The 15022-nt window shown below is 38.9% G+C and overlaps 1 protein-coding gene across 18 annotated transcripts in view; it reads left to right on the forward strand.

The window, feature by feature from the left end:
* Positions 1–1900: 1900 nt before the first annotated feature.
* mpp7a (MAGUK p55 scaffold protein 7a) overlaps positions 1901–15022 on the forward strand; it is a 62918-nt gene continuing 49796 nt past the window's right edge. For all 18 annotated transcript variants that reach the window (XM_057012956.1, XM_057012941.1, XM_057012943.1 and 15 more), the window contains exon 1: positions 1901–2314. Coding sequence is in view for 16 of the 18 variants with exons in the window: in XM_057012941.1 (XP_056868921.1) it covers positions 2253–2314 (62 nt within the window). In the remaining 2 variants the exon portion in view is untranslated. The remainder of the gene's footprint in view (positions 2315–15022) is intronic.

Consider the following 15022-nt stretch of genomic DNA (forward strand, 5'->3'; position numbering starts at 1 on the left):
GATACACTACTATGTATAACAGATCTGGTTACCTTTATTAGTATACTCTCAAATTTAGCATTATCTAAGCCCCGACGAGTCTGAAATCCCCTTTACTTATTCCCTTGTGTCATCTATTGGCTATATTTTGTTATTGCAGTCAACTCCACCTCTTGTTTCTCTATTTATATATACATACATGCATACATACATGCATACATACACACACATGTGTGTGTGTGTGTGTGTGTGTGTGTGTGTGTGTGAACCTTCCCTACCACTACCATCACTGAGACCATTTAGCTGATGTATGCAGCGGCAACGGTAATCCTATAGATGCTAATGGCCCCATGGAGGAGAAGGCTACCCCCATAAGGGCGCAATACCATCCAACTACCGGCTCATAATCTGCCTCAGCACCACATGGAAGCTCCTATCAGGCATCATAGCGGCAAAGATCTATACATGAGCAGAGCACAGAAAGGCATAGGGAAGAACACCAGAGGTGCCAAGCACCAGCTACTGGTCGACTGGGCAATCGCCCAGGACTGTAGGACACGGCACACCAACCTGTGGACTGCCTGGATTGATTACAAGGAAACCTATGATTCAATGTCGCACACATGGATACTGGAGTGCCTAAAGCTGTATAACATCAACAGGACACTAAGAGAGTTCATCCAGAACTCTATGAAGCTGTGGAACACAACTCTGGAGGCCAATTCAAAGCCAATTACGTGGGTGAGCACCAGATGTGGCATATACTGTATCAAGGAGATGCCCTGTCCCCCCTGCTGTTCTGCATAGGCCTAAACCCCCTCAGCCAGATCATCACCAAGAGTGGCTATGGGTACCAGTTCCAAAGTGGAACAACCGTCAGCCACATCCTCTACATGACATCAAGCTGTATGCCAAGAACGAGCATGACATCAACTCTCTGATTCACCTCACTAGGATCTACAGCAAGGACACACACACACACACACACACACACGCGCGCGATAACTGATAGATATACGATAACTGATAGATATACCGGCTCGGACGTCGCCCGGGTCAACAAGGTCCGCGTCAGGGGTCAGGGAACCACCCGATGTCAAATTGGCTACGGGAACAAGGCAATCATGGAGCAGGGCAGAGAACGTGGTACTGATTTACATATATAAAAACCAGTTGTATTTTATTGCTGTTACGAGATCAGGTTGGATGGCATTGAAACCGTTGAATTTGAAATTCGGATTTTTAGTCTCTAAACCCGCTCGTATCATTTTAAGTAGGGAAGGCGAGTCAGTGTACATTTGCGTTTTCTCATCAAATTGCAAAATCAGCTAAATCATTTTAGCATTACATGCCGTTAAAAATTGCAAGCAGGAACACCTGCTAATTTGTTTATTGTTTTCATTATGCATAGTATGTTTTACTTTAGCGCAGCTTGTTGCTTTTTGTGTTTTCTGCATGACCTGCAGATGGAGCGAACGAGCTGCCATTATTCTTTAATAGATATCAAAACATTTCTGCTCTCAGACTGATTAGTTTTCCTTCTTATATTCACAAAACTGCGTCACAGCGTATCTGACAGAATACGTTCTTCATTCGTTCTTAATAAATACTACATTCCATAAACTGATGTTGTGTTTAAGTTGCTTTGTTTGTTTTTGTTTTTACAAGCTCCATAGATTCGCGTACTTTTGCACATTTTTGCACAGTGACATCGCTTTATTGTTTTCCTTAACTTGACCACGGAAATCTTTGATTAGATTTATAGACAGCTTTATTTCGTTCTCTTTCCTCACTGATAGACATTTAATATTGATAGTGATCATATGAGATCATATGAGTGGCAATAGCAACAACCAATTAAAACCACGTTGCCAGCGGCCACGCCTTAATCTTGAAACTAACCAATGAACGCATAGGGCAGGGCTATTGTGAAAATCCCGAGCAACGCAGAGAATAGCTTTGTTTCATTGCATAGGCGCCCATCTAAGTAATTTTTAAATAAAGAATTTGTGAAAACAATTTTATTTGCACTTGAGAGCAGATGAAAACCATTCCGGTTGAGGTAACTCGTAACTAGTCTGGTCTGTGAACGAACAGTAGATACTGAAGACGGAGAAGAAATCAGCGCCTTGACAGGTCATTTTATCCGGTTTAGAGAGGGGCGACAGAGGCGTTAACAGCTGAAAAGGTAGCACGGTGGACACGCACCGAGGACGGGAAGGTTTCAGGAGACGTTCTGGCACTGATGAAGGGAAAATCAAACACAAGTGTGAATGAACAACTGGATTATTCTACAACCAACAAGGAACTATTCGACACCGACTTCTGAATCAAAGTAAGTAGCAGTATCTTGTGCCACAGCTCAGAAGTTTACTTCGCCAAAAGGGTACGTCTATAAAGACAGATGCTTCGCCATTGAACTTGAAAAGTAAAGTAGAAAAGCTCTCTAGTGCAGGTATTTACATAGCACAGAAAAAACTGGCAACTTTGTGTTGACGATAATGTGTAGCTAAATGCGACATATAAATGTAGCTGATTTAAGTGCGAATAATGTTTTCACTAATTGGGAACTTTGAGCTCGTATCTTTGGTATCTGACCAGACGCATTTACTTGTTAGAATGCTGGGAAAGACTAATGGGTGAACACATTAGCACTTTATTATATTCACAACTAAACTCTGCACTAGTTCACGCCTGAAACGTATACAGTAATATACTTATAAACATATAACGTCAAATTTCCTCGAGAAAGTTAGCTTCCTCAAACGTCTCTGCCCTCCCCCCGCCCTTTTCTATCACACACACAGAGTTCCTGCACATCCAAACAAAACAGCCATACTAATCTAAATAAAAGCAATAATTATGTCATCCAGCCTACATTTTTTATGAATTTCATTAATGTGTTTGTGGATGGCTTGAGATATGCCTAATATTTTTAGTGATGTCCTGAATCAACATTGAACTAGAAACTTTGAGTGCTTTGGCAGGTTCAGGGTTGATGTTGAGTCATAATAACTTTTATACACTAAACAGGTTTAACATTGACAATTTAAAGGTTTGTTAACTTACTGAACAAATAACAAGTGATCAGTCAAATGATTGTTTGCAGGCTTTATACAACCTGTAAATTACACTTGTCACAATTCCACCTGGGCAGATATTACAAAGATAATAAAAGATAATCAAAGAAATGTTCAGAAAAAAGTGCCTCTGTATTAATTGAAGGTGTGCATACGCATGTATTCATCCTTTTACTTCAGGGGTGGGGAACCCCCGGCCTCCGGGCCGTATACGGCCCCCGAGACCATTTCTACCGGCCCGCAACGCAATAAGATTTTTATATTTTATATGTGCACTTATACAGTGGGACCGTTCCCTAAACTCCGCGAGCTGCGAGTAGCAACGGTAGCGTATTTTTGCCTTTCGTATCCTGAAATTTCTTTCGTAACAAGAGGAAATATTTTCCCGTTTTCTGAGATAAAACAGACGGTTATGTCAGGGTCAGTGAACACAGCATGTGATGTACGTAGTGGGCTGGACTGATTGACACGGACGAAAAATTGATGCATCATGGCGACTGTCAAGAAAAGGAAGGTGGATGCAGAATGCCGTGTATTCCAGGAGAAATGGACAAATGATTTTTTTCTTTGTTGAAGTAAAAGGCAAGCCAGTGTGCCTAGTTTGTGGCGAGGCGCTGGCAGTGATGAAAAAGGCAAATCTCGAGCGCCATTACAGCTCGAAACACGCTAAACTCGACGAGTTGAAAGGACAGATGCGTTTGGATAAAATTAACACTCTTCATCGGAGTTTGGAGGCTCAACAAGCAGCTTTCACACGACCATGTACCGACAGAGAATATTACGCGTGCAATTTTTGTGGTGAGTGAATTAATAGCCACGAAGCTGAAACCTCACGATGAAGGAGAGTTCGTGAAGGAGTGCCTCGTAGCCGCTGCTGAGGCGCTCGCACCGTACAAAGTAAAATTGTTTCAAAGCGTGAAATTTTTTTCGGGAATAACTAAACTAAGACATATTGTTATGATTCCAGTGGCTAACGGTATGTTTTTATGGTCAAGGAATCTAAATATGTAGTCAAAGTATATGTGGGACTAATATTTATGGTGGAAATCACAATATGCCAGGAATTGTTGCGCTTGGCGGAGGTCTGCGCTCTCCGAGTGCTTTCTAGTTGTTATTATTATTGTCTTTATCTTTCTTTCTTTTCATTTATTTTCTTGATTATCTTGTTGTATTGCAGTTTTTGTAAGTAGAGGCCTTGAACAGGCCCTTATGGGTCTCTTGCCTCAACTCTGCACCTCTTTTTTTTATTGTTTTATATGATCATGTAAACATATTTTACTTGTTTGTCATTTTATTCTATTTTTTTGGTGATTTTATATGCATGTGTGCTAAATAAATAATTCAAATTCAAATGCAGCAATCATGAGACTTGGTAACAGTGGTTATAGACTTTTTTTTCGTCTTTTTTTTTGCATCCCTAGGTATGTGTTCATAATAGTATGGCCCTCGGAGGACTTTATAAAAATTGAAATGGCCCTTGATATGAAAAAGGTTCCCCACCCCTGTTTTACTTACATAATAGAACCATGCTCGTCCACACAAGTTATATTCTTTAGTAATAAACAGGACTTGGATGCACAATTAACTCATTAGAAACGAGAAATGATCCCTTCTGTGACTAATATTGAAGGTGATGACATAGAAGCTGTTCACAATTATAAATAACTGGGTATTTTTATTATTGACAACTCCCTTGATTTTAACCTCATGTCGAGAAATAGTTGGGTTTATTTTTTTGTTTTTTTGTTTTACCTCTTCTGGTCTATTTTTATTTTTACATTAGTACCTTAATTGTTCAGAGAAGTAATGGTTCTATTCCTCCTGGTCTCTATCTGCTGCTGTCTGCTCATATCCCCAAAACTAAACTCTGGAGAGATGACATTTATCCATTTTAGCAGAGTTGCTCTCTCTGGGAATGCCCCAGATCTCCTTTCAGATTTTGCCTGGATAGATGTTGTCAGATTATTTTCTTTTCAAAGCGATGGGATTCTCTAGGATAGCTAATTATGCCTCCAAATTATTACTGATATGTCTTAACCTTTGCATATTTATAACATTCTTTTCAATATTTTAAATTCAGAGTGGTTTTCTTGGACTGACTGCAGAAAGAGCATCTTTCCACTTTGCATACGTTTTGCATTTGACATTAATAAAATATATAACATGGAATATTAGTAATTATTGTTTGTCCAATGAATCATATTTATATTCTGTTATGTGTCAGCTGTGACTGGGAAAAGAACAGCAAATTATGCAGGTGTTGACCTTCTGTGACCGGAGAGGTTAGCTTATTAAAGGGTTTATGGTATTTACTGGTTGCCTCCCATTGATGAGCATGTACAATGAAAAGCACCGGTCAGGGCACTCTTGGTCCAAATGAATGTTGATGTGAACAGTTTTCTGGTGAGGATGCAGCACAGGATTTTGTCTCTTCAAAAAACTCTTCCACCAAGACTTGCTCTTTGCAGGCGTCACTGCACAGTTGGAACATTCAACCACAACTCCAGAATCTGCCAAGTCTTCCTGGAGGTCTTCTGCAATCAAATCACGAGTCCTGACTTGCTTTTCTACTAATACTAGAAGGAGTTCTCTGATATATTTCTCAGTCTTCCAGAACTTGCATTCCAAACTGAGGAAACGGGTACCTACAAACAACTTGATATCTTATTACATCGGTAATAATATAGGGGCCAATCAGAGTGCTCGGCAACTGCTTAGAGGAAGCCATAGCTGCTGCTGATGCTTGAGAAAATATTAGAGGAGTATGGGTATTTATAAAGGGTATTTATAAAGTTTCGAAATGTGCATTGCTTGGTCTTTCCTCATCATGATAAAAGCCATAATCCTTTTTTGTAGACAATTGTACATTCCTTAACTCCTAAACCTGTGAACATCTGACTGTAGCAGTGTGTTTGTTAGATGTTAAAGATGTGTTTCACTGTAGGCCGTGTGTTGACTGCTTGTAGCTCTGTCATGTGTATCCAAAGGAAGAAATCAGGGTAGAGTTGGAAGCAGAGGCTCAGACGATGGTTTGGTGTAGGAGGTTTTCTCTGTTTTGGTTGTCTGAGCAGGTGTCTCCAGGCTGGAACTTTGCATAGTTTACATTCCCAGGGTTTTGTCCCTGGCATGGAGAATCACCAGCTAGAGGGAGGGAATGGTGGGAATGCTATCTGTGCAAAACCTCAACTCCCAGAATTCATCTGAGGAACCTGCTAAATGAGAGTCACCTCATTGCCACTTTGTACTGGCTGGAAACCCTTTCAGTAGTGGTGTTCATGACTGGGCCCAAAGCCAAGGGTTTGCTGCCACAAACTCTGGTCAGCAGCGCGGCTATTTTCTTGGAGTTTAAGGTTGGGCCAGATACAGTGGTTTAAGACTCTAATCCAAGCATTAGTGAGGATCCCGCTCAAACACACAGCAAATTGCCCTGTCTGCCATACAAACAGTTTACAAGTAATTGTTTCAATATATTTTAGTGAATGATTTGTCTAAAATCTTACCCTGGGTTAAATAAATGGATCCTAATACAGGACAGGAGGTCTGCAGTGCTCTAGTCTGTGTGACAGCCAGGATTACCCATTTGGATCCTACATGCATGCATGCATTTCCTGTAAGCTCTCGGATCATTCATTCCCATCAGAATGCCGACTGTAAGTGAGTTCTCGGGCACTTCTTGAAGTGCTGAGTGCCTTCAGCTCAGGTCTCGAAGTGCTGACATTTTGAGGTGAACCTACATTACTAATAGCCACGTCTAAACTCGGCATCATATGAAATATGAATACAAGTATGCTATACCAGTTACTTAATTTAGTCATCTAAATTTTGTTAGCAAAGCATGTCCAATGTTTTGCCTGAGGTCTTTAAAGTACATTTTACTGTGACTTTGACTTGATTTCAGTTGGAGATATTAAAGCAATCAAAGATTATCCTGTGCCTGGCAAGTTGGAATCTTTTGTAGCCAATTTGTCACGAGTTAGGTAAAGACTCTAGCCTTTCCTGTGGAGGCAAAGGTCTCACTTGACAAACTTATTTGTCAAATGTTTTATTCATAACAGTTTTCCACGCATCGCTCCTATCTCTGCTGGCTTCCCTTATGGCAGCCCTGTGAATAATTAAACATAGCTGGAAAGAAGAGAAACAACATTGAAAGTGGGAACTTTTCATACCACTGTCCAGCAAATCACAGCAGTGGATTTTTCTTCAAGTCATCTGTCTTAACTGACAGCATCAAATCTCTCACCATCAGCACCATGACATTTTGTTTGTTTTGCTTGTGTTATTGAGTGTGCGATGTGCTTGGTCACCATATACCTGTGATCCTGTGACATGTATTCCTTCCTTGATCTCCAAAGATGATCACAACTGTAATGTGATCATGTAGCACAAACTAAAGGGGCTGTCACTTATCTAGCGTAAAGGGAACACAGCCATGTTTTAAAGCACAAACCATCTGCTACATCCTTGTTGCTGTGTCAGCCTTTGCTTATATCGAATAACAAAATAGAGTAGTTCATTGTTACTGAAGTCACTTTGCAGAAGGAGTTATTGCAATTATAATTCTTTAATAAGGCTGTTGCATTTTTCATTAATTTTAATACCAAAGACATCCGGCTCTGTTCTTTTCTTATATATTAAAAAGAAAATTAAATTGACTTCAGTTTTATTTACATCTCTGGACATTGAACAGCAAATAAATAGTGCAACACATAAAATAAAAACATTGACAAACCAACAAGATATAAACAGTAGTCTGAGCTCTGGTAGCAAAGGCCTCCAGATTACACAGGTTATACATGCTTGGCATTATTTCATGTAAAATGCATTTTGGTGTCTTTTCCATCCACATCTTTGTGCTTCAGGATGCTGTTATTGTCACTTATGAGACATCTCGGGGCTCAAGTAGCAAAGTGTGTTTTTCAATAATTTCACTCTCCATACAAAATAAATTTATTCACTCTCATTTTTAGATCAATCTGTGATTTGAGTAATTTTTATTAACTTTAGTGGTCAAAAAAACTGTTTTTGCTATATGTAGAATATAATCATGTCTATTCTTGGTTAAATTGTTCCCCCAGATGACATGTCCACAATTATCTCATGTGATATTTTGTGAAACACTAAAATATTAAACCCATGTTCACCCAGATATATTTTCTCTCTGTACTCTGTACCTTCAGAGTACTGCTGAGGTACCCTTGAGGAAGGTATCAAACCCACAAATGCTCATATAGGGCCCTGCGATGAACTGGCGACTCATCCAGGGGTGGACCTGCCTTTGCCCATTGTGTACCCTCCCCGTGACCCCAGGGATAAAGTGGTTAAGAAGATGAGACAAGACAATTTTCTGTCCACGCGCTGTCCATGACAGCGCTCTCTGCTGTCAAGGCTGCGGTAAAAGTATTGGGAACAGTTAGAGGACTTGTGTTGATTGAGGGTCTTGTTGGCTGTTCCTAGGAGCTTTTTACTTAAAGCAACATTGGGTTTCACAGGGTAAATCCCTCCTTTGTGTGTAGGATGTCTCAAGTGGAGTCAGTTGAGGCTGTGTGTACTAGTTTCTCTGTTTCCTCTTGCCTGCCACCTGCATCTGGCTAAATGCCCTCCATCAACCCTGAGGCTTTTCTTTTGGCCTGTTAACAAGTCGTCAGCCCCTATTTGCCTCTCAACAAGCCTCATAATGTATAAATATTTGACACACAGGCATTCATTTATTCCCATATCTCTCACTGACTGTAATTATAGTTATTTAACCATAAATGACCTGTGTTTTATGTGTCCTGTTTATTCTTCAAGTTACTTTTAAACAACTGTTTTTGTTTTAAACATCTTTATTAACCACATTGACCTGCAGGTTTACAGTATTTTTAACTGATAGAAATGCCCAAAAGATGTATTTCTTCTTTAATCAACGACCGCACCGGAAATGCATAGGTCCCTCCTGGTTTTATTGATGATTTTACCATAATAAATGAGTATGAGTCTGGAAGTGGACTGTAGATGCTGCAAGATGCTACTATCAGCATAAAACAACCAAGATTCACACAGTTATTTGGAAAACACCTTTCTCCTCTTCTTTCACTTAATTTTCCATTCTACTTCTGAATTGAGCAACACTAGATGAGACAAAGTAATTCTTTCTTTTAAAATTGTCCTTTATAGTGGCTGCATACTAATCTGAATAACCATCAACAGCTTCTATCTTGGTCAGGGAAAGGCTGACACAGAGAAATGCTGTGAGATAGCAAACAAGGGTATGGAGGGTCACAGAGGGTGTTGACTGCAATGTTTGGCATCTGCTGCACAGAGGTCTATTGTGAACCAGTGGGTCATAACTGAACAGAGTGCTTCTTTACAGGGTAGAACTGGTGTTAAAAAAAACAACATTTATCAGTCTCTGATGGCATCGTATCAAACGGGAACACAACTTGCTCTTTCACATTAAGATTTCTTTTCATCTTAACCTTTCCTGTCAGATTTCAAAAGCTGGTTTTGTAGTGTGTTGCTCATGGGACAATGTTAAGTTCTATGGAAATGCTGCTAACTGTAAATGTGACCTGTTGATATTAAGTAATAAACTGCCTTTTTAACTGTTAGCATGGTTTGGTTTAGAGTGGTTTTTCATGACCTGTCTTGTTTCCACTGTGGTTTGCGCAGGTCAGCTGATTTCATGATTAATTTCAGTGGTAACGTCTTCAGCTATGTTAACAGTTCATGTCGTGCAAGTGAATCATAGCAAGGCAGTGTGGCTTGTTAATAAGGTCAACAACAAAATAAAAGTCTGGGTGTGCACACGGACTAAGGTAGATTTTCCAGATTCTCAGTGTTAGTGTGATATAATTTTCACTGATGAAAGCATATACTCCCCTGCAAAATATGCAGGCCTTCTCAGCCAACCATGATGGTGTTTCCCAGAATATCTTATCTACAGTATAAAGAATGCAGAATGTGTCAGTGTGTTACAGAGGTATTTACTCCTTGCTCTCAAGAGGCTGATTTGAAATGTGTTTCTAAAGTTCTAAATATTCTCTATTATTTTGAGTCTTTGTGAGTGGCTTTTTCTTTTTGTAGTGTTGGTGAAAGTAGCTCCAGTCTAGTGACGAAAACCGGGTGGTTTGCATTTGATCTGTGCAGTCCTTTGGGTTTCCAAAGTTAAAATTAAGAAAAGCATTTTATAATGAGATCATTGGGGGGAAAAAAATAATAAATAAACATTTTTGTATTCACCCACTCCCTTAATAATAAAATATGAACATATTAATGTGCTTGCACTACTGCTTGCTACAATAAGTTGTGCAGGGAAGAACTTGATGTAGACTCAAGATGTAGTGAAAGGGTGTACCTGACCTACTTCATTATATATGATAATAGCATTCAATTCTTTGGATGTCACAATATTTACCAATATTATAGAAAGTGGATTATCGGAGACATTTCAAAATTACATTTTATCAGATTAAATAAATTTGCAATTTGAAAATGCAGTGATGCTAATTCTATTTAATTTTAAATCAATTTTTCTCATATATATGGAAAGAAATTTGTAAGACCCCTTGATAATGTTTTGTTGTGTCATTGGCATCACACTCGTTGGCTGGTAAAATTGATTAAGTTGTTTATCTTAAGTTCTCTTATTTTCCTCTGGTACAGTGAAGATTGTATAAATAAAAATAATTATTTGTGCAGCCACAAACTGGCACAATCATGGCAGGTATGTGGGAGTGCCGAAAGCTGCAAGTGTGATTCTTTTAATCAGCATTTTTCAAGACAAAGACCCAACCCCCCAAGGTGTAAATTCAGTTATTAAGAGATTCAAGTGAGAATGATTGAAAGTTGAATAAAATGTTTTTGGTCATCTGGAATGGTCAGCAGTAGGAGCAGTGATTAAAAGCTAGTTTGAATGGAATTGCAAACATTAATCTTCTGTGTTGTGAAGTCCCTTAAAGGCCATTTTCAGTGCACTGTTGAAGCATCATTTGAAGACCTGATGATATTTAAATGAGGTGAATCACATTAGAGTCTGGCATGCCCTTTGTCATTCTCAAATGAAGCATTGTACTTTACAATGCCCTTCAACTTCATACCTAATTTTGAGATTATTGTGTCCATTTAGTGTATAATTGGCTGAAGAAATGTGTTAATTGGCAGCTCTGTCAGCTACATAAAACAAGAGGCCTACTAAATCAGTAGAATGGCAAGGGAATCATTTGCCTTACTGCACTCTTTATCTCTGCCTCAAAACATTTTAGCATTAAGCAAAAGGAAGTGCTCCATTTACCTCCAGTTATAACCCTTTGTTATTCATTTGTTGATTTATTTCTTTCATCATAGTGTCTCTGTTAATATTATCGAGTAACTTTTCTGTTCTTTTCTGCATATAACACGAAGCGCAGAATTACTACTATAGACCCACAAAAGGGCTAATGATGGAGCATGCAGCATTCCTTTGTTTTCAGAGATGTTTGGTTGTCTGTCATAGTAGATTTGGATATAAATTATTAATGTTTGGAGCTACAAGTATCTAGGCACAGAGTTGCTCATAAAGAGTCTACAGGCATTACAAAGGCAAACGTTGGCTGTTATGGTGTTCTAAAAATCATCAAATTTAGAGAATAGGAAGTTTGTCTGATTTCTTTTTAATTATTGTGAGTTATCTAAAAGTCAGTTAGTGTGACTTGGAAAGGCATGGCAGAGTAATTGAAGAGTAATAATAACTCATCGTGCTGAGATTGAAAGAGTATTCCAACAGAAAGAAGATTTCAGCAGCTTATGAGCCTGGTAAGTGATCCACCATTTAAACAAATGCCAGCATACCCAGGTCAGCATCTTCCATCAAAGCCGCATGCCTTGGGTGGCTTTTTAACTTCCCATGTTAAGTTCCCAGTTAGAAGTAGTCTTTACAGCTCATATTAGCTTTTATTAAGTGAAATAGCTCCCAGTTTTGTGGGCACAGTTGTCTAATCCTAAATATTTATCTCTGTTTCTAAACAAGTGCTGGTTACATGTGTAATAAGAAAAAAGTGCAAAAAAACAATAAAGAAAATTGATATTTGTGTCATTATGCTGCAAGTAGATTCTTGCTTTTACATGTTCTTTTGGCCCTGACAAGCAATGAGTGCTGCTGCACATTACCATATTTTCTGGACTATATGTCGCTCCGGAGTTTAAGTCGCACTAGCCAAAAAATGCATAATAAAGAAGAAAAACAGATATATAAGTCCCACTGGACTATAAGTCGCATTTTGGGGGGAAATTTATTTGATAAAATCCGAGAGCAAGAACATACATTTCATCTTGAAAGGCAATTAGCATGGATTAGCAATAGGGTTATGGTATGTTAACATAACAAATTCAGCTCCATGACCCACAACGAACTGAGTACGTGTCTGCTTTGTAAACGTAACATATTAAGTTATTCAGATAACTATAGCATAAAGAACATCCGAGCAAGTTTACCAAACAATCAAGTCTAACTTCATAGATGAAGCACCGCTTCTTCTTCTGTGTCGCTAAAGGAACTTGTTCCTCAGGTACACACGCCTAGAGCGCCCTCTTGTGGTTGTCTGAAAATGACGAACATGTGAAATTCTGTAATAATGTATTTATTTAAGTCGCTCCGGAGTACAAGTCGCACCCCCTGACAAACTATGAAAAAAGTGCGACTTATAGTCCGGAAAATACGGTACAAAGAATTAGAAACTTGACCAAAATGAACCTGAGTACCATGTTACTGTAATTACCGTATTTTCACGACTATAAGGCGCACCTAAAAGCCTAGAATTTTCTAAAAAATCTACGGTGCGCCTTTTAACCCAGAGCGCCTTTTGTATGGATTACGGTAATATTGGTTAATCGCGGCTACCGTAGTCAGTAGGCGTGGCCGAGGTAACAGCAGTAAATTCAGTCCCAAACCATTCCTGTCTGTAAAGACCCCAAAATGGCTCCTTGCAAGAGACGCGCTTACGACGCAGAGTTCAAACTGAAGGCTATCAGTCACGCAGTTGAACACGGCAATAGAGCAGCGGCAAGAGAATTTAACAAGTCTTTTGTGTGTTTACAACTTAACAAGGCTGGTCATACTGTGAATATGGACATTACCGTTTGAACAACGTTGTTATATTGCTATTGTTATATTGCTATTGCTATCGCTTTGCACTACTTCGAGAGTTCGAGTTACCGTATATTGTGTTTGCACTAACGTTTGATTTACCGCAACGGTACTACGTGATTTATTAAACTCCACTATCCACTTGTGATAAAAATGTTGCACTGCCTGTTATAACTCGCTGTTATTAAACAAACTGATAAACAAACTTATGCGAAAACACTACGTCACTCGGGAAAAATAATAAAACAGCTGTTTATTCATTTTGGGAGTGAATGGAGTTGTGAGAACGCCGGTTTGTATTCTATTAATAAAGTTTGACTGACTTATCTGACTGTTTTATTGACATTCTTTTTAGCGCTGCTCGATCTAGTGAATGCGTCATGAAACCACAGGCACTACGCAGTTTCTATGCTATGCGCCTTATAACACGGTGCGCCCTGTGTATGAAAATATTTCTAAAATAGGCCGTTAATTGAAGGTGCGCCCTATAATACGGTGCGCCTTGTGGTTGTGAAAATACGGTACTCTTACTGATTACAGGTTACTCTTTCACCTGCAACAAACTCCGAAGCTTTAATGGAATGCTTATGGCTTCTTATATTCCCTTTAAATTGAAAGTGCTACGTATGGGCAACACAAAGAACTGGCCGCCTTTAGCCTGAGCTCCTTTTATAATTGGATTGAATTCATGTAATCGGGGAGTCATGTACCTGATTACCAAGTCTTATCCAAGAGAAAGTTTACAGGCTGGTGCCAATCGAGAGAAGAAAATAAGATGGATACAAACCCTGTCGCAAATGTTACAAACCCTATTGTTTTTTTACTGCGCGCTCTTTGTTTCAGCTGTGTGATTGAGCCAATTGTGCTTGTTGTGTATCTATGTGTATCAGCTGTTGGCTGCTGCATCATTAGGGTCACGGTCAGATCTTGGTCACCCTCTATATATGCTTCTTTAATCTCAAATGATTTGTTACAAAGAGTGGTTATTGGGCAAGTGCAGGGAAGTGTGATGACTGACTTACTCTGGTAGTAAAGAAAAGATCATTTATGTTATTTATAACATGGGCTATTATTATTATTATTATTATTATTATTATTATTATTATTATTATTATTATTTTGCTCTTTTGTTTTAGTATAATGCTGACAATAATGTGTTAGATTTAGTTGTGGGATCAATAGAATTCCTACTCACTGTATAAAGGTCTGTCTGTTTGATATGCAGTGGTGGCTAGAATTGTACACACTATTTTGTCATTAAAGGTGATTTGATCATAATCAAGAAAATGACATGAAAATGACAACATAATGTCAATAAAATAATGGAAACAAATTCTTATCCATAATGTTTTTATTGAGAGCACAAAAACCTCACAGAACAAGTTGAAATGTATGTGTTAATGAGTTGGTAAGCTGGTTTATGAGTTAATGTTAACAAAATGAGTTTGAAAATATGCATTAGAGCTGCTAAACCACTCAGACATTTTAGCTTTCCCAAGAACACTTATGCCTCACTAGAGACAGCTTTCAGAGCATCTACAATCAAGAATTGTTGATTTACTTAAAGCTGGAAAGATGTACTAAAATTTATGAAACGTGAGGATGTCTGTAGAACAGTTGCAACTCCACCAAAGAATGAATTCTGAAAACCAAAATCCAACTTTAATGGGAGACTTCAACCCAAAAGAGATGCTAGGGGAGGACTTGAAGAGTGCTAAACATCTAAGACATCCAAAAGAATATGACAGCGAAAGACATTCTGCCTGTGCTAAAAATCCTCCCTAACAATGAAAAACCCTATCCACAGATACAGGAAGGTTCTTTCTGGAAGGTCTGGGGGGGCGGGGGGGGCGGGCAGGCA

Source organism: Takifugu flavidus, chromosome 17, assembly GCF_003711565.1.
Source record: "Takifugu flavidus isolate HTHZ2018 chromosome 17, ASM371156v2, whole genome shotgun sequence".
Classification (NCBI taxonomy): Eukaryota; Metazoa; Chordata; class Actinopteri; order Tetraodontiformes; family Tetraodontidae; genus Takifugu; species Takifugu flavidus.